The 22,235-nt window shown below is 36.0% G+C and overlaps 1 protein-coding gene across 1 annotated transcript in view; it reads left to right on the top strand.

Moving 5' to 3' along the window:
- LOC106869364 (glutamate receptor) overlaps nt 1-22,235 on the top strand; it is a 702,165-nt gene that overhangs the window by 598,196 nt on the left and 81,734 nt on the right. The window contains exon 7 of the mRNA XM_014915088.3: nt 8,184-8,387. Coding sequence (XP_014770574.1) covers nt 8,184-8,387 — 204 coding nt within the window. The remainder of the gene's footprint in view (nt 1-8,183; nt 8,388-22,235) is intronic.

Below are 22,235 nucleotides of genomic sequence, written 5' to 3'. Positions count from 1 at the left end.
AGTTTGTCCTGAACTGCTTCAAGTGTAATGAATTGTCCTGCACTTTTTCAGATGTATAATCTTAATAATATTATTTCTTTTGCTCTCATTTTTTTCATATATATATATATATATATATATATATATATATATATATATATATATATATATACAGTGTACATTTAATCACATGAGAGAGATGTCCATAATAGGACATCTAACCCACTAGAAGGTGCAGTCAAACTCCAAACCACAATTATGTATAATTTCTAAAGGGAATGAAAAGTAAAAATATTTACCATCTATTTCCTGAACCAAGGTTTCAAACTATTTTGAGCAAAATAAAATAATTTGCAAGGCCAGCTATCATCAGCAGGAAAAACAAGATTAACACATAAATACGAGGCACTCGTATTTATGTATTTCTCTTGTTGGTTTTCTTGATAGCACTTTTACCAGTAATCCTATAATTCTTTTGTATTTCTTTTCTAAGCAATTCAAGGTAATAATCCTTTGTTAGTCTGTATAAGTTTCCTGTTTTATCCGACTGAACCAGTATCCCATCCATGTTATGAATTTCTTTGGTGATATTGTGAAGATACCTCAGATGTTTATACCTTAAGGGTGAACGGTGGAATTTCATAATCCTCACGATAGACCAGTGATACTCTTGAACCTTTCAATCTTGGGTTAGGTGGAGGATTATTTTTTAGATTTAAAAAATTTCTTGAATCCAGCAGTTAGATCGTTAGAGGGCTGTTTAATGTCTTTATTGTCGAAAAAGAAAGCAAGCCATCTAATACGGTTAATAAAGGAGTTTGTCTTACTAATGAGTTGCTGAAGGAACATTTTTCCTTGGTGGAATGGGTATAATCTTAAAAGATGCGTTTATATAAAATAACTCCATATGTGGTAACTATTTTCTTTTATATGGAAACCTGGGTGAAGTGTATCCAACTGTATGTGTATTTTTTCAATGTCTACGAATAATACGGAAATAATAAATAAATAGTTACCAGGGTAGCAAAAATTCACATAAGTACCAATGATGTAACAGCTTACTTATGATGGTAGAAATTCCAAGTTTTGGGGAAATGCTTTTGTATTACATCGATAAATAAATAAATACATGGAGTTAATTGCAGGTGTTATTCAAATCTTTATACTTCCGACATATGTTTCGAAGAAAACATTGGTATTATTCCAGAAGGAATAAAATGATGTAAAACAATGCAATCTTCTCATCAGGAAAAAAGAGAAACAAAACGTATCAATAAGACATTTTAACCGAATGTGATTACTGCTTGCGCGCGCGCGCGTGTATTTGCAAGGGTATTTAGTAAGAATGATAAAAGTAGAATTTACAATATCAGTAATAATCATAACAATCTTTTCTACTAAAGGGCGAGGGGATTGGGAACCATTACATCGATCCCAGAGTTTCACTGGTACTTTATTTAACTACACCGAAAGTATGATATAGAAAGCTGACGTCGTCGAATGTGAAATCAGAACTTGAAGGGGGACAAAATACCGCTAAGCATTTCGCCCGGCGTGCTAATGATTCTGTCAGCTCACTGCCTTGATAATGATGATGATGATGATGATAGTAATAATAATAATAATAATGACAATAATAAAAATGATAATAATAGCAGCAACAACAAGAAAAACAAGAGTGGAACAACTGAGGTTTTTAGAGATCGGATAATCTTAATTCGTAAACTGTTATGGATATTATAATTTACTCTCCCTTATGTACAGAGTACCTCATTTATTTGTATTTACAAGAACATACATACACAGTCCATATATATATATATATATATATATAAAATGTTCTGGGGACTTTTTGGCTTTTTTGCGTTGGTTGTTCCACTTGTAGTTGATGTTCTCCCTAACTACATGTCATAGCTTATATTCCTTGTTGTTTTTTTGTTTGTTGTTTCTTTTTGTGTTCTAAACAAGGTAGAAGCGCGTGACAAACGGAATATGCAGAAAAAGAAAGTGAAAGAACTAAAAGTATATCAAGAAAATAAAAAGAATACGAAAACAATACAAAAGCATTGAAGTTATATACAAATAAAAGGAAAAAAAAGAACAAAAATATATGGTATATATAAAAACTGTAATATAATAAACGAAACGAAATGAAATGAAAAGCACCCAGCAGAAATAAACAAACGAGAATGCCGAGAGAGAAACTATACACACTGATATCTCTATATATATGCACACACTCTCTTTCATACATATATATATGAGTGTGTGTGTGTACACACAGTTATATATATATATATATATATATATATATATATATATATATATATATATATATATCATCGGCATTCTAAAAATTAATACACCTACAGAAAACTATTGTCAGAAACAAGTCTTCATACTTCCCATTATTTTCAAAAGAGTTGTCTCTATGGTTATTTCTGTTTGCACGTGCCATTAATATAATTGAATATTTTGGTTTTTCAGTATTTAGTCATTCCTCATTCACTTCACAGGGCATAGAAACCCATTTGCTTTCTTCTCACCCTCCACGAATGATTGTGAGCAACTGGAATATTATTGTGCAGTTTATTATGTTAAAAATATATCACTAATAATAAAGATTCGAGAAAAACTAGGCAGGTTTTACAACGTTGCGTAGATTAAACGAAAGCTGAATTTCTTTTGTATTCTCTCCTATGTTATTGTCATTAGCGCATGCGTAACCAACACACACGAGTATACGCATGCGTATATGTGTGTGTGTGTGAGGGGAGCGATGTCTGTGTGTGTGTGCATGTGCATAATTATACGTACAAGCACATATATATATATATATATATATATATATATATATATATATATATATAAAACATACACAAGCATACACACGCACACACATATATATAGGCATTTACACACACACACACACACACACCCATATATGTATGTATGTATATGTATATATCCATTCATAACTACACCCACCCACACACATTATATAGATTGGGGGTTCTTCGTCAGTTTCGATGACTACTATGCTATTGTTCGTTGTCCGATCAGCTAAATTTCCTGTTCATTGAATTAAAGTGTGGTTGAACATGCTCCACCATATCTATGCCCTAAATGTAACTCTGTCAGCGTCGGTGGGGCAGTATGATATGTCTGTACCTTCGAACTCCTAGTTCTCTCCTTCGAGAGGTTCTCTATTATTATTCTGTCTCACAAATTTTACTCATACCCTATGAGTGAAAATGACTATAGAAAATAACCAGCAATATACCAAGCCTAGTATCGATCCCGTGACCTCGTAATTTAGATGCGATCTTCTAAAACACTCGGGCATACGACTACACACACACACACACACGCACATTATATATATATATATATATATATATATATATATATATATATATATATATATAGGCAAACAGCAAAACGAAGGAGCCAAGAACCATTAAAATACAGCCCAATGAGAACGTCGGATGACGTAAAACAATGTGACCACAAGATATAAATTATTTTACCATTTCAAATTTATATTTTCTATTAAGGCTTGTTCGGTTTTCCTTATTAAACCTTCATTTTGCCTTGCAGCATTGACGTTCCCGAATGAATTACGATGACATTTTGTGACTTTCACAATCACATTTTCAAATTAACTTGTTTCAATGGCATTCCCTTGCGTGTTCTGCCTTACGCCGCAAAAGACTTGGGAATAAATTTATGATTGATAAAGTCCTCAAAACTGGATTTAAAATTGTGTGACAAGATCCTGGTAGATTTAATATCATGACATATGTTTTTATGTTTGATAGAGTTGTGTGTATATGTTTTGTTTAAAATGTTTAGAGCTGCCATTAGCTATTTCTTTCAATTTTGTAAAATTGCCCTTGGTTTTATAAGCTTGCTTTCTCTGACAAATATATTTTGTGCATTGCATTAGAACTTGCGCTACCTCCTTGATTTCCATGCATGGCTAATCCACGGGAAAGGGACGCTATTGTATAACCGATGTGTGTGTGTATTGCGCGTGCGTGTGCATACTTAAACGTAGATGCATATATATATATATATATATATATATATATATATATATATATTAATGTATTTAACATACACAAGCATACACACAGACACACACAGACACACACATACACATATATATAGGTATGTATATGCTTGTATAACTTGTATATATGCATGTGTGTATATACAAATTTATATACTAGTCTTGAAATTTCAGTCATGAGTCTTCAAGTTTACATTGTAATACGTATATTTACAGTAGGAGACTTAATCACATCCCATGGTTTATTAATGTATTGTAATAATATAGTGGTTTGATTCAATCTGGTGTGATTGAAATAAAATAGTTGAGTTTGAAGCTGAATATGGTATAGTTTGTATCCTTTTCTAGGTGATTATTATTATTATTATTATTATTATTATTATTATTATTATTATTATTATTATTATTATTATTATTATTATTATTATTATTATTGTTAATACTATATTCATTATATAACCAAAGTTACTAGAGAATCCGTTATCTGTATTTTTCATATTTCTAATAAGTGTCGAATCACTGTCTGTGAGATTGAATTTGTTCTTGTACCACTGCATGAGCTGTTCTTCCCACATATTAGCGTGCTCATTATTAATACCTGTCTTTTTGTGTTGGATTTCATTATTAAATGTTTACTTTGTGGATGCGGACGTAAACGCATAACATAGAAGGGATACAATTACTTATATAAGTGACGTGCTATATGTGTGTGTGTGTGTGTGTGTATGCATATATATTTGCACATATATGCATACATGTATATATCTAATGCATATATATATTTATGTACATATATATATATGCAAATATATGCATATATGTACACAGAATACCATAGTACAGCAAAGAATGAATAACGAAAGGCAACTTTCATCAATAAATGTCATCCACAACTTAACATGAACACAACATAATACAGAAAACTACTAAGTTTACCAATAATACCACTAACACACATACATTCCTTGTACCATTCATATTACAGTATTATATCGACCCTAATTGTACCACGACCAGAGCTACTTACCTCCCTTACACAAACTTTTCACTCAGGGACTAGTAGTGCCGACACCGTTTGATAATCGGTACGCATTCAAAACCAGTGAACAGCAATGAAGATGCCGGTTTGACTTTGAATCTCTTTAATAATTGAAAATAATGAATTTAATTCCTCTTAATTCTACCTAAGTTCATCTAATTATATTTATTTATCGCTACTTTTCATAAAAAAAGCCATTACTTTTTTGATATTCTAAGTGCAATTTCGCTTTTAATCTTCTTACTTTCCGCATATCTTTTACACGTGTATTTTTTTTTTCTTTTTGAAATATATTTCTATGATATATATATATATATATATATATATACACACATGCATACTTACACACACAGACACACACACACACACACGCACACACACACACACAGACACACACACACACACACACACACACACACATATATATATATATATATATATATATATATATATATATATATATATATATATATATATATATATATATATGTGTGTGTGTGTGTGTGTGTATTAGTGGCATCAAAATGTAACGTCCACCGTATACCATCACAACCATTGGTACTATATGAATGGTGTTCATCGGTTACACTGAAATTTCGACAACAGTTGTAAGTTTTGCAATGACAAGGGGTAGAAGCAGCTTTTACAAATATATCAAATGTGCTAGCTTTAGCCCTCGGAACATATTTTACGTACGGTGGATAATGTGTAGATAAAAATGGCTTAATTAGATTAGTAAACGATGATAACCAACGATAGATAGTGAAAAAATAAATGCTGGAAGTACACAAAAATTCAGAATGTGAATCTATGTCATGCGTTAGGAGTAAAGCTGCTGTTGTTATTGTTATTTATTCTAATTATTCCGTGCACCAGGCGATAATAAAACTCCTATCAAAGATAGCGTATGAACGCTCATTATCACAGGCATAAATTTCCTGATTATTCCGACTTGTTTTTTATTGTTTTATTTTTGTTTTCTTTTGTCGAGATACAATACAATTAAGATTATTCTATCCAGTATGTCCCTTCAATTTTTGTAGTTTGTGTGGTGGGATGTAAGAGATAGAGAGGTTAGATAATATAATGGAACCACCTTAAAATTTCAAACAAATTTATTTTAATATGGAGTAGCACCGCCTTTGGTAGTAATTACAGCTCGAAGTCTACGAGGTATGGACTCGTACAAAGTTTGAATTGTTTCCAAGGGAATTTTTGTCCGTTTTTCAGGCTAAGACAGCTTTCAGTTCTTGTAGTAATGATGGTGGAGGATACCGACTCCTGACTTGTTTTGCTAAAATGCACCATAAATGTTCAATAATATTGAGATCTGGTGACTGTGGTGGTCAGATAAGTTGTTCAACTTCACTAGAATGTTCCTCGTACCATTCAGTAACAACTTTAGCTGTGTGAATTGGTGCATTATCATCCTGAAAGATTGCGTTTCCCCCCGGAAACCGTTTCGCAACCACAGAATGAATTTGATCAGATAACATGCTTAAATAGTCTTCACTACTAATTCTGTCATGAAGGGAAACCATTGCGCCGGCAGATTTCCAAGATACAACCCCCGCCAGATCATCACAGATCCCCCTCCATGTTTAAGAGTTGGAAAAAGGCAGTCTGTTCCAAATGCGTCTTTTGGCTGTCTCCACACGTATATTCGGCCGGTGGTCGGAAATAAGGTAAAGGATGACTCGTCCGAGAAAATAATATTCTTCCGCTGCTCTAGAGACCAACTCTGTAGGTTTTTACTGCCCTCTAAATGTTTTTGAAAGTAGTGGTTTTATGATTGATGCCCTCCCGTGAAATCCGATTTTGTGAAGCTCTCGGTGAACAGTTTTTGTGGAAACTGGTTACTCGAGGTGGTCTGCAATAATTTTGGGAGCTGTACTTTTGTGATTCTTTGTAACAATTCGCGTAAGAGTCCGACGGTCTCTATATGAAAGTTTTTTTCTTCTAGAGTCTTGTTTCGACGAGGGGGTTTTACCACTTTTTCAAAGGCTATCATTACTTTCGCGACAGTACTTCTTCATACACCAAATATTTCAGCTGTTTCGTTATGCTAGCGCCTGCCATACGAGCAGCAACAATTTGACGTCTTTGAAAGTCCGATAGATCTGTCATTTTTAATGAATTTTAATTACCTTTTTCTGATGATATCTGAAAAGAAATGTCAATTTTAGCAAAACATATTAAGCAACTCTAATAATAAATTTTAAAAAGACAACATAAAAATAAACAAGCTTTTGACGGTTTTATAGATATTTCAAAATTATGATGCTATGATGCTAGGTGTTTCCATTATATTGTCCAACCCGTGTATGTAGCGCAACGCTTGGAATTCCATGTCACCGTAATGTCAGTTTTGTAAAATATGTCAGCGGCTTGATGTAAAATGCTGTATCTTAAAGGTGTATATATATATATATATATATATATATATATATATATATATGTGTGTGTGTGTGTGTGTGTGTGTGTGTGTGTGTGTGTGTGTGTGTGTGTGTGTGTGTGTGAGTGTGTGTGTGTCTGTGAGTGTGTGTGTCTGTGAGTGCGTATATGTGTGTTAGTATGTGTGTGACTGTGAGTGTGTGTGTCTGTGAGTGTGTGTGTGTGTGTGTGTGTGTGTGTGTGTGGATAGATAGATACATACATGGATGCATGGATAGATATACACGCAGACACATACATACACTTCGAATATTCTTTATTAAGATACGATATACTTGAAGTTACGCCGATACGAATGATTTCTATGGCAATAAGAACATTTAGAAAACATTTTCCTGATTTTCAAGATAAGTATGGTAATAGCGATGATGAAAGTTTCTATGAAGACCATAATGTTGATAATGTTTTTTTTTTTCAATATCATGTGATCACACATGTTTAAATAGAAACTACATAGTTTTACACTATATAACATCATAGATTAAAGAGTTAAGAAAATAACTCTCAGAATAAATATTAGAGATATAAAGTATATAGCATTTATTCGGACTGTTTAAAATAAATGAACAAATATAATCTTTTCATGTCTATAAATTTTCATTTGATAATCGCATTCTATTTCTTGTTCATTTACAGCATGAAGTTGCACTTTCGATCGATGCTACCAACGTGATAGTTCATGCCCTCGAGCAAATGTTAAAAAACGATATAAAAGTGTTTCAACACACATTCCGGCGCGGAATTGTCTACAACCATAATAAGACAAAAGGTGTGCCTTGTTATATAAAGGACGCCTTGCCTTGGATGCATGGTGATGCAATTATGTCTGCTTTGAAACAGGTAGAGTATAAAATATATACTTATTTCATTATTTAAATGTCTGTGGCAGCGGTCAAATGGATATCTAGTCACGTGAATAACGAGTTATATGTATGTATGTATGTATGTATGTATGTATGTATCTATCTATCTATCTATCTATCTATCTATCTATCTATCTATCTATCTGTCTGTAGTTGAAATTTATGGAAAAACAAAAGACAAAAACAGGTGTATGAACAACAAGCAGGTGTATTAGTTTGACGCTCGCGAAAGTGAGAAATTATTTTACATTTCAAGCATACGCCCTTCGACAGAAAGGAATACGAAAAAAGAAAGAGAGAACGAAAAAACCTTGTGGTTTTAGCGGTAAAGTATGGTGACTGGTTGGAAAAGAAGGTTTGGCAGAAGAGGTTGAAAGAAGGGGATATATCAAAAAAGTATTGAGGATCCCAAAACGAAGGTGGGCATGCGTGTGTATGTAAGAGTGTGTGTGCATGTGTATGTGGATAGACGCTAGTGACTTTGACGTGTGTGCGTCTATAATGTGTGAGTGTGTGGATGATGGTGTGAAGGTGTGCAGATGATGGTGTATGGTGTGGGTGCTGGGAAGTGGTCAGTGATAGTGTGTGTGGAGTGGTTTGGGGAGGTGTGATGTGGTGTGGTGGTGTAGTGGTGCGGTGGGTAGGAGTGAAGAAAAGGAGAGATAAGGGGAGATGAGCTCATGTGGCGCAAAGGTGCGGTATATATATATATATATATATATATATATATATGTATGTATATATATATATATATATATATATATATATATATATATATATATATATATATATATATATATATATATATATATATATATATATATATGTATGTATATATATGTATATATATATATGTATATATATATGTATATATATATATATATATATATATATATATATATATATATATATATATATATATATATATATATATATATATATATATATATATATATATACACACGTAAATATATATATATATATTTGTGTGTGTTGCATGTATAGATATATACATCTAAATGTATATGTATTATATATACAGTATATGTGTATGCGTAATTTATGAGGCCCATATATACAGCAGAATAGATATGAATACATGTTTGCTTTTATGACCAGTTCTAGCAGACACAATATTAAGCTGAAGGAAGAGTGAGAAAGAGGTTTCAATGCGTATTAAATATCAATCTATCTATACACAGACACACATATATGAAAGGGAGAAAGTTTATTTTTTGTATTGCATGATTTTAGTGTATAAATATCATATTGAAAAATGTATTTTGGTTGGGTCCTTTTTTTCTAAGCGTACGGACACGCAGAAGAGTGTGCGCAAACGAACACAGACTGCACAAAAACAAATACAACATAACAAAGAAACTCACCCATATATACACCGTTCACACACATCAAATTTGTAAATACTGTCAGAAATGTCAGGTGACAGCGTGACAGATCGGCAGTAACGATGACATACCATTCATGAGGTCGGGAACTGGGACAAAAAGACTCTGACAAACAGATTTAATGGAAATTAATCAAGCAATCACTTAGCTAATAGGCTAATTTCCTGATAAACAACGATAATACTATCAATAATAAAACTTTAAAAGGCTAAGAGACTTGTATCTTGGAGGAGAGAGTCGATTGCTCACTCGAGATTCCGCTAAAATTACAGGGGTCTTAAGGAGAAATACTTCCCTGAGGAAAGACACCAAGCGTCTCCATAGAAAAATATGCAAAAGCAGTGCGTTCTTCAGATTTTATGCACAAAACAGCAGCTGAGCAAGAGTCTTTTTTGTACATGAGGAAAATGATTGTGCAGCAGCTGACCTGGCTACATCAAGCACAAACAAAGAATCTTGCACACCACTGCGCAAGAACACCATAGAAAACAGTCACGGGATGGCCTCCCCGAACGCCTGCACAGTCGTCACTCCAATATTTTTACTAAATATTGGGGGCCTGTTACATCATAACAAAAGCAAAATTTGTTTTCTCAGGGACCTTCCTGCATGCAATCAAGTGCTCTGCACAGCACTCATGGAATCTTACCTGAGCCCCGATATAGAGGATGCAGAAATACATATAACAAAATATGCCATACTGGGAACAGACAGAAGAGAAATGAGCCATGGTGGGGATGCTGTATACATCCGTGATGACCTCATACCCCGGGTCTTACTGTCATACTCAAATTCAGTATGTGACACTAATTGTATATATAAGACAACACTATATATATTGTCATACGCAATACATATCGCCCACCAGATGCTCCAAACAACACAGGTAAGTTTGAAGATCGCCTCACAAGAATTAGAGAAATCCTCATGAAAGTGGAACACCACGTGAACGTATTTATGGGTGATTTCATATTCCCCAACGTCAAATAGACTGAAGGCCTCATGTTCTCAGGAATGACTTATTACAAACAAGTACAGGTGGAATCCCTGCTCAACTTCACCAATGCCCTATTCATTGAGCAAGTTCTACTTAGAATCAACTAGGGCGAATAATATTTTGGATCTCTGCTTCACAAACAATATGGACATCGTCCATGATGTGAAAGTGACGCTGACTGGGCCGAAAGTAACCAGAGACATACATCCTAAAGGAAACACCCCAAATCTCTCCAATCTGAACTTTCCACAAAACAGACTGGAAATCGATCCGATAAGACATTTTCAGACAGGACTAGCCGAAATGTCACTTCACACCAATATATTGGCATGAAACTAGAATATTTCTTGTCTGTTATGCAAACCATATACCAGAAATATTTCCCAGAGCACAAGGCCAACACAAAACTAAACAAGATTCCAAAGGAGAGGAAGATCCTCATGAGACGACGGACGAAGGCTGCAAATCGTTTCAACCAACATTCCAAAAATAGCGAAAGTTCCCGTCTAAAAACAACACTGATGGAGATTGAAAAAAGCCTGCAACAAAACTATGTAAGGGAGACAGCAGAGAGAGAGGCCTTTTTCAAGTGGTACTTGAAACATTTGATGAGCGATTGGCCAGAGTGGGAAGAGTTTGTCTCTAATCCTTTCGCTCGAGTCCACCACGCATTCTTTCACCATAACCACCAGTACGATGAATATTGCCTAGCCTTCCCGGTTGAGGAAAGGTGGTGGAGCAACTTTCACGATAGACTCGGCCGACAGACGGACTCGTCCCCACGTGACAGTAGCCGTTCGACATAAGCCCACAGGTCCGAAATGGCTGGACACTGCACGAGTGCGTGCAGAACGATTTCGTCGCTCTGACCGCATCTCGGGCAAGTCGGTCCGGTGTGTCTTGAACCGTGCCTGTAGAGCTTATCCCGAACAGGTAATGCTTCTCGATGGCACTGCCAGGCGATGGATCTTTGCTGATTGTCCATTGGTCCCGGCCCGAAAGTTGTCCTGAACAGGCGGGTCAGGTGTTCCTCGTAAACGCCCAGATTCTGCCCGAGAGCGTCGTCGCATATCCCCTCCACTAAACCTCTATTGTCCCGGACGGCAGAGTTGCTTGAGAGCAACGCGACACTCACGGTGTCATTCGCCTAATCTCGGTCTCTCTTTGATCGACGACAGCAGTTCGGCCAAGGAGACGAGCTGCGGGAAAGCGTGCCGCACAAACGGCTACTACACCTGTTCACCGTCGTCTATGAAGCTCCGGAGATGTCGCAGTTTCAGCGCATGTCTGCGCGTCATCAACCACGGCATGCCGAGCCCTCCATTTAGCGGGTGTTAACAGGAAATGGATCGCCTAACCAACGGAACGCTTCCCTTCCACAAGAAGCGGAAGAGTATACGTTCTAGATTGGTACTGGTAGGGTCGAGACAAGGCACGATGGTCAGACGGTACTCGATGACGGATGCGATATACGCGTTCGCCACCTCGCCCGACCTTTAATGATAACTTCCTCTCGGCCCATTGCTGGGTGAGAGTGGCCACTCTAGTCGTTATTTCACCCCAGCTCTTCTCCATTTGGAGGTCCGAACCGAACCAGACTCCGAGTAATTTAACCTGTCCGTCGGTCCAGTGTCCCACGATGGAGACGCTGTTGGACGGCATGGGCTTGCTTCTCCAGGTGCCGAGTCACAAGTCCACTGACTTTTCCCGGTTAATCTTTGCTATCGTTACTGCTTCGTATTCTTTTAGTGTCTCGCCGACCAGTTCGATGTGCTTGTGGCTCGACACTATGATGGTGACGTCGTCCGCGTATGCAGACACGCTCGTCATGCATCCCAGCTCTCGTGGGATGCCCTTCAGCGTCGCCAGCTTCCGCAGTAGTGACTCAAGAGTCAATACATACAGAAGAGTCGAGAGGGGGCATCCTTGATGAACCGAACGCATGATGTTAAATGACCTGAATAGATGACCATTAACGCGAACTACCGAGCGGATGCCGCTGTATAAGGCAGCGATCCAACCGGGGAAGATGGGACCGAAACTAACCGCTTTAAGGACAGCCTCCTTCAAGTAGTGATGGTCTACCCTATCGAATGCTTTTGATTGATGATCCAAATTAATCAGCTCTCTACCCATGTCAGGTTCCTTAACTACCCTGTCTATGATGTAGCGCATGAGATGGAGGTTGTCATGGATACTCCTACCCGGCACGGCGCACGTTTACGCCTTGTCGACTAGTTTCTCGATGATAAGCGCCAACCTCTCGAGATAGATAGATAGATACATTTCTTTTATTAGCCACACAGGGCTCAACGAAGATGGGACAAATACAATGTAGAGCTTTTCTTTTTGGGAGGGGAAGAAAAAAAAAGGGGGGTCTATCAAAAGGGATCGTAGGAAGGAAAAGGGGGTAGTTCGATCAAAAGGGATCAAAAAAAAAAGATAGATAGATAGATAGATAGATAGATAGATAGATAAGGCAACGTAAATGTGCTTGATTCGTCTCTCCTCTCATTTAATGTACACTCGTATATTGTAACCTTGAGTTTATGTTTGCATCAGCGATATTTTACCTATCACACTGAGAAATAGTAAAAGTGTGTGTGTGTGTGTGTGTGAGAGAGAGAGAGAGAGAAGGAGAGAGAGAGAGAAAGAGAGAGGGAGAGGGAGAGGGAGAGAGAGAGAGAGAGAGAGAGAGAGAGAGAGAGAGAGAGAGAGAGAGAGAGAGAGAGAGAGAGTGAGAGAGAACTGCAATTATTAAGCCGATAGCTGTAATCTCGATTTAACTTTTAAATATTCTATTTTATCTGAAGTAAAAAAAAAAAAAAACTTTCACTTTTGTTAACTCATAGAAAGATACCTTCGCAAATACTATAAACAGTATTGACAGATGTAATATTACTTAATGGGTTATGGCTTTCAGTAAGCAAGTGATTTTTCCTACAGAAACCTTACTATTACATAGTTATTTATTTATACATTTATACTTAATTTCACACTTATATATATATATATATATATATATATATATATATATATATATATATATATATATATATATGTCAGTGTATTGCATGAGTGTTTATATATACACAGACTCACGCACGCGCACATTCTTATACACAAATCTATGCATATGTTTATATAATTACACATATATTGTTATGTATATATATTTATGTATATACACACACGCACACACACATACACACATATATATCTAGATAAATGCTTGTATAATTTTGTATGTGTATATATATGTATATATATGTGTGTGTGTGTGTGTGTGTGTGTGTGTGTGTGTGTGTGTGTGTATGTGTGAATATATTTTTTCTGTATATTGGTGTTGTTCGTGTTGTCTTTTAAAAATTTGCAGAATACTGGAAGGTGAAATAATTTAATGTTTTTTTTTCTTTTTTTAATGGGATTTCATCCAGTCTCCCTGGCTATATCAGAAAGTAGAAGAGTTGATGAGATTCGTTTTTGTTATACATTTCAATCCATTATAAATCTTATTCCTTCAATTATCAGTACGCTATTTCAATTGACACTTCTGCTGCATTGTAGAGGTAATATTTCAAATCTTATCCGCATCACATTGATTAGATATTTAGCAAAACAGCTTTTGACATCAATGCTGTGAAAGTACCACGCTGTTGTACTTCAGACTCTCAGAACAAGATATTAATGTACGCTATTGATGGTCATCATTGTCAAACGTAGCTGGTTAGATATGTGGCGTCTCCCTTTCATGTATCTAGACAAACTAAACAGATTATATTTTTGCTGAGACTTTCAAATGAAATAAGACATATCGAAACTATTGAAATGATTATATAGAATATATTCCTTGATGTTTAAAGTAGTAGTAGTTGGTCTGTTGTAAAAAGAACAGTCTTTCATTCACTGCTAGAATCATATTTAATATTAAAACGTGGCTGGTTCTCACAAGCTGTCTCATGTAGCCGCAGCTTATAGTTTTTCAGTTATAATGCATCTAAAATCGTACATCTTAATAGAGACATAGTGGGAGACATATAACTGATATTCATCTCTGTGACACATATGCACGCGCGCGCGCGAACCTTCCGGCGATCATGTGACAGACAAGAATATCACATGTTGTTAGGCATCGCTGATGACAATGAGTCTTACATCGTCTTAGCTTTCGAATGACCCCGTTGGCAAGGTAGACAGAACAAAATCCTTCTGGAATGGTAAGAGGAATTTCCCTCTTTCCAATCATAAGGAAGCCCATTTACAAGATTACTAATTTCCAGCCGAGTGGAATGAAGCAACGTAAATTAAATGTTTTCATCCGGAACACAATACGCCGCACAGTCCGATTATCGAACCCACGACCCAGCGATTGTAAGCGTAAAACGTTAAATACTGAGTCATGCGCCTTAACACAAGCCTGTACACACAGATACACACGCACACATGTAAGCACAAACACACACACACACACACACACACACACACATATATATATATATATATATATATATATATATATATATATATATATATATATATATATATATACATATGCATACATATATATATATATATATATATATATATATATATATATATATATATATATATTAATTCAAATAAATGAAAGAATAGAAGAGACGTAGTTGAAAATTCACATAGAATATATTATTTAACATATAAGAATACTCTTTCTCAGTTTCATATAAGATTTTTAAATGTTTATAGTATACGGAATTGTGTCGCGAATTATGTCTATTTTGGCTGGTCTGTTCTTAAAACTGGAATGTGGCTCATTATATATATATATATATATATATATATATATATATATATATATATATATATATATATATATATATATATATATATATATATATATATTTGTATATATAGCATTATATATGCTAATAGATATGGCAATTTGGACAATGAAATTCCATATAGAATTAGGAAAGCAAGTGATGCTTTCAGAAGGCTAGAAAGACGTCTCTGGGGTCGGCGAGACATATGCAGGAAGACAAAGATAAAGGTGTACAAGGCGTGTATACTCTCTTCTCTTCTTTATTCCTGCGAGACCTGGGTCACATATCGATGCCACCTTAAACAACTGGAACGTTTCCATCAGATGTGTCTCAGACGGATCTGTTGCATGAAGTGGGAGGACCGCATCAGCGATCTTGACATATTGGAAAGCTCTCGGCATGAAAGCGTAGAAGCTCTTGAGTTGAAGCAAAGGCTCAGGTGGAGAGGTCATCTAGTCAGGATGAAAGATTCAAGGATTCCAAAACAGCTCTTTTATGGAGAGTTAGCCAAAGGAGAACGACCTCCACATAAGCCAAAAAAGAGATATAAAGACTTGCTGAAGGTTTCCTTGAGAGATGCCAACATCTCTCCTAACACATGGGAAGGCATAGCTACTGACCGTGGCAGGTGGAGAAGGATTGTGCACGAGGGGACAACTATTTTTGAGAAACCACGAATTGCACATGAGAAATTAAGGAGGGATGTCAGGAAAGGCATTGTTGTTGCACCTCCAGATGGTAAGGGTCTTCTGATGACACTGACATGCAGTGTCTGTGCAAGACTGTGCCTCAGTAAAGCTGGACTCATGAGTCATCTTCGTAGTCATAAAGCAAGACCGATGATTGACTACCAGGCCGCTGGTGGTGGTGCTACACACCATACTAATCATGTCTGTCGGGCATGGGGAAGGGAGTGTGATTCAGCAGGAGGACTTAAACGACACGCAAAGGTACATGGAACCCAATTACAACAACAGCCAGCTATTGCCAGTAAAGGTTTTGGATGCCAACTCTGTGCAAGACATTGTAGATCTTTGGTTGGGATAAAAAGTCACATTCGATCACAGCACCGTTAAGTTAAGCTTCGTGCAATGGCCGTACTCGATAACGAGGGGGCAGCCATCATCATATATGCATATATATATATATATATATATATATATATATATACTGCAGGGAGAAAAATTAGAAGTAGTTGACAGCTTCCGATACCTAAGTGACCAAGTCAGTGGTGGGGGTTGATGCAAGAATTTGAATAGCCCGGACAAATTTCAGAGAGCTCCTAGCTCTGCTGGTAACAAAGAGCCTTTCGCTCAGAGTAAAAGGTAGACTGTATGAAGCATGTGTACCGACAGCCAGCTACATGGCAGTGAAATATGGGCCGTGACTGCTGAGGACATGCACACGCTTGCAAAGAATGAAGCCAGTACGTTCCGCTGGACGTGTAATGTCAGTGTGCATACACGACAGTGTAGGCGCCTTGAGAGAAAAGTCAAACCTAAGAAGCATCAGATGTGGTGTGCAAGAGAGACGACTGCGCTGGTATGGACATGTGGAGCGAATGGATGAGGACAGCTGTGTGAAAAAGTATCACACCCTAGCTGTTGAAGGAATCTGTGGAAGAGGTAGACCCAGAAAGACCTGGGATGAGGTGGTATAGCACGACGTTCGAACATTGGGCCTCACTGAAGCTATGACTTGTGACCGAGTCCTTTGGAAATATACTGTGCTTGAAAAAACCCTGCAAGCCACGTGAGACAATAACCCGTGGCCTATGCCAGCGGTGTAACCAGCCTACTTATGCCGTGCTTGCAAAGATCTGTTGAGGCAAGTGAAACACAATGAAAATTCGCTGACGTGGCCGATGACAGCACTGCCTGACTGGCACCCGTACCAGTGAAACGTTAAAAGCACCATCCAAGCGTGATCGTTGCCAGGGCCACTGGACTGGCTCCTGTGCAGGTGGCCATTTGAGCGTGGCCGTGCAAGTACCAACTGATTGGCTCTCCTGCCGGTAGCACTTAAAAGCACAACAACAATTTTTGCCTTCGATTTCCTACATATTTTGATATTGTTGTTTAATATTCAAATACTTGCTTAACAGGATTCAATTTATTTGAACTGATTATAGACAAAATACATTCAAACAATATCTTGTTAAGACCATGAACATGCTAACATTTGGATAACTTTGTGAAATCCACAAAAGCTTTATCTATTATCAGATATAATAAAACCTTTAAAAGATACCAAACCAGCTGCAATGTGTATAAATTGATATTCGGGCTGATTCTTATCGTAATTACCTTCATAGACCAATTTGTCACTTACGCCTATTTTCTCCCTTCAATTGTTAACTTTAATACTATTCCGTGGAAGCCTAGACATGAGTAAAGAAAACATTCAACCGTTCATTTTCTTCTTAGAACTTATATCTTTAATGTGTAGAATTATTTATACTATAATCTTAGCCATTAATATGTAAAACTAGACATGTTCGCGTGGTGGAGAATATTTTTCATGCAACTAAAGAAGGATTCATTTCCATAAGTCATGTAACTATAGTGAATCAATAAAAGTTGACAACTATCTTACAAACTAATAAATACATAGACATTGAACGATTAGAAGTGAATTGATATTTCGCCATAATGATCCATTGATATCTTGTTTGCAAACATTTACAACGTATATACTTATTTTATACAAAACATATTTCCATATGAATTTGGCGACATTCAACGTCAAATAAAATATTTTTTCCAACACAGCCCTATTACACACTTACACAGTGACACATGGTGTATATAAGTGTGTGTTTAATGTATGTAATATATACATCTTTGTATATTTTGCATATATGCACACACGAATATATATATGTGTATATATATATATATATATATATATATATATATATATATATATATATATATATATATATATATATATATATATATATTTATACACATATGTATATATAAATATGTATATACATATATGTACTGTTGCGTATTAAATGTATACAGATGTGAATTGTGTTACGTTTAAAATCAACTACGAAACAAAAATGAAAATTTTAGTAGTTGAATCACTTTTATTACACGTATATGGATCGATTGTATCGTCAGACACCGTCTCTCGGGTCTAATTCGACCAGTGATCAAAATACAAAGTTTGGAGAGATTGATTTGAGGAAAGAAATTCTCATAAAAAGTAGCGATATACGGAGATTGATGTAAGAATACATTAACACAGTTTTTGACGTTCGGATTTTAAATTATGGATTGGAAAATGTCCTCAGTGGTGGTGAAAGCGTCAACCGCTACACACAAACACATACACACGCGCGCGTGTGTGTGTGTGTTTGTGTGCATGTGTAGAATTCCAGTTTACGTAGAATTGTATACTTGTTTGTGCTATGTCAAATAAACTCTGACATTACAATATATCAAAACACATTTCAGCATTATCTGATCCACATTACTAATACGAGTAACATAGGTTCACATGTAGGAAAACATGTGAAGCATTTCCCTTTTCTTCCGACCGAGGATTCAAATAAGGCTTTTGAATAACCCGTATTATAATTCTCGGTTTGAATAATTACTAGTAGATGTTTTACATGACTTTCTACATGTGTGGTTATGTAACTCGTATTAGTAATGAAACATAAGTAATGGGGAATAAAGGATACCAGAGAGTTCTTTTTTTTCCAGTTGTCTCTTTTGCAACTTCTCTGCAAACAGTATTTTATAATATTTGACAGTATCTCCAGCAGTTTCGGCTCTCATATTAATTGTGACATCTACAAATATATTCTGAGCACTGGAATATGTAGTCAAGTTTCGTAAAGATACGGCAAGGATATGACCCCATTTACTTATTATATATGTGTGTGTGTCTGTGTGTGTGTATGTGTGTCTGTGTGTCTGTGTGAGTGTGTGAGTGTGTGTGTGTGTGTGTGCGCGCGCGCATGCGTGCCTAGAAACAAACACTGTAGACTTCCTTTGCAAACGTGTATGATTTGATACTATGAACTATGATTTCGCTAATTGCGTGAGATGGTTAATTGTTCATGAGCAGATGTAAATGCTCTCACGACACTCCTACATTTGATGCAGCAGTGTATCCTGGATATAACATCTGAAGGGTGAGACGTCTTCTCTTGCGCTGAGCAGGTTTTCTGTAACTGCTAAGACTGAAGCGTCGTGAAATAAACTGCGAAGAAAAAGGATAAATTGCACCAGCCGGTCCTGTCATAGAAACCATAACATCCTGCTCAGCTGTCCACTTTCACACGCACGCCTGTGGATGGGGTTCGTGCATCTCTTAAAGATTATTTACTTTATCGATTTTATTAACTAAATGAATTTGTCTGTAACAAGTTTTGAATTGAACACTAAAATTTACTATCACATCGTAAATTAAAAGTTAAAGTGCCGTAAATGTTACTGAATCATTACCTTTTTCATGAGTCGCGCACAGAACAGTGAATCTCCAAACCATAATGTATCTGTTCAATCGTAATACATTTTGTCAGATCTGAACGTGAATATCCGATTGGTTTTGTTTTCAGCATCGGAAAACGCATCCTCCTTTTAGACGATGTGTACAAAATGCATGCGATACACCAGTGGAAGGGGACTGACTCATAACAGCATGTTGATCTGTTAATCAAGTTATAGAATTAGTCACTTATAGAAATAAGTCACTTTGTCCAAGCTGCAAGGATGATTATGTGTACCCACGTTTGACGTAGGTTACAAACTGTAGGTCAAAAGTTTACTCATAGGGGTATTTACATCTCTCTCTCTCTCTCTCTCTCTCTCTCTCTCTCTCTCTCTCTCTCTCTCTCTCTCTCTCTCTCTCTCTCTCTCAGTATATATATATATATAAATAAGCATATATTAATAAATACATATAAATAAATATATATAACTAAATATAAATATATAAATAAATATATATAAATAAGTATATATAAATAAATGAATAAATAAATGAATAAATATATAAATGAATATATATATATATATATATATATATATATATATATATATATATATATATATATATATATATACGAGGTGCTGCTGTAGAGTTGCTGGCTTTAACCGTACCGCGAAACGTCTGGCTGGAGACCTAAACTTTCGAGATCTTTTACAAGGAAGGACTGCTGCAATACGTGTGTGTATTTGTGAGGGAAATATGTTGAATAAAATCATAATTGACTGATCCTCCTGTATTTTCTTGTACCCGAAGCCAAGAACTTCCGCACCCCCTCGTGCTTGCATGTATGTATGTATGTCTGTGTGTGTGGGCGTGTGTTTGTGTGTGTGTGTGTGTGTGTGTGTGTGTGTGTGTGTGTGCGTGCGTAGACATCGATGGAAAAATAACTGCGTCATTAGAGGTGGCCACAACACATAACAGGGGAAAATATACACCTCTAAATTTTATAAAAAGTAATTATGATGCCCTTTTTGTCCATCATTTTAGCGCACCTCTTCGATATGGTGGTGAAAGTAAGTTTGAAAGAAATTTTATTTCATTTCAACAGCGCAACTACAATCTTAAAAATTCCACTATGCTTGTTCCTAATGAGAACACTAAAAAATTCTAAGAAACAAACAGTGCTACTTATAGTAAAATGTTATGTAACCGTATTACGTAATATATTAAAAAAATCTAACCGTTATGTATTGCAATCTATCAACTTTGAAACTAAATCTATAATTACCAGCTTGTCTGTGATGGCAGAATAGAATGTCTGACCCTAGGCACATCCTACTACTACACATAGATGCATGCGTACATACATACATACATACATACATACATACATACATACATACATAAATACTTACTTACATATTCTCATATATATAATGTATATGAGTCTATGTACAATATTATACATCTTATCTGACGTTCTTTCTCTATCTCTGAATGACATGCTGTTCTCTATCTTACCCTCTTTTTCTTTCACTCTTTTCCCCTCTTCGAGAGGAAGAAACAGAGTTGAAAGGAATAACCACGAAGTAGAGAGAGAGAGAGAGAGAGAGAGAGAGAGAGAAAGAGAGAGAAAGAGAGAGAGAGAAAGAAAGAGAGAGAGAGAGAGAGAGAGAGAGAGACAAAGACTTAAATATTGTCTCATTCAAATATTAATCATTAGAAAAGAATCAAAGACATCATGCATTTAACCTGTTGTTTTACCTATGTTTTTTTTCCTTCGTTTTTTATTTCTTTCTGTTTCCTCGCCTTCATTTTGTTGTCTTGCTCGAAACTATATCTATGAGTATTCAGATGTGTGAATATTACTGGCACACCATCGTTTACGACGATGAGTATTGAATTGAATCCGATCAACATAGAAGCCTCTTCATGAAGTTAACGTGCAAGTGGCTGGGCACTCTCCAGACACACATACACTTAATATAATGCTGAGGGACATTTAGCGTGACAGAGAATATAACAAGGCTTGCCCTTTGATATATAACCACTACTCATATTTTTCCAGCTGAGTGGACTAGAGCAACGTGAAATAAAGTGTCTAGATCAAGGACACAATGCGGCACCAGGTATTGAACTCTCGATCTTATGTTTGTGAGCCGAAT

The sequence above is a fragment of the Octopus bimaculoides genome, chromosome 1, assembly GCF_046866305.1.
Source record: "Octopus bimaculoides isolate indiv1 chromosome 1, ASM4686630v1, whole genome shotgun sequence".
NCBI lineage: Eukaryota > Metazoa > Mollusca > Cephalopoda > Octopoda > Octopodidae > Octopus > Octopus bimaculoides.
Note: the sequence above shows the minus strand (reverse complement) of the source record. Positions and strands in the feature narration are given on the sequence as shown.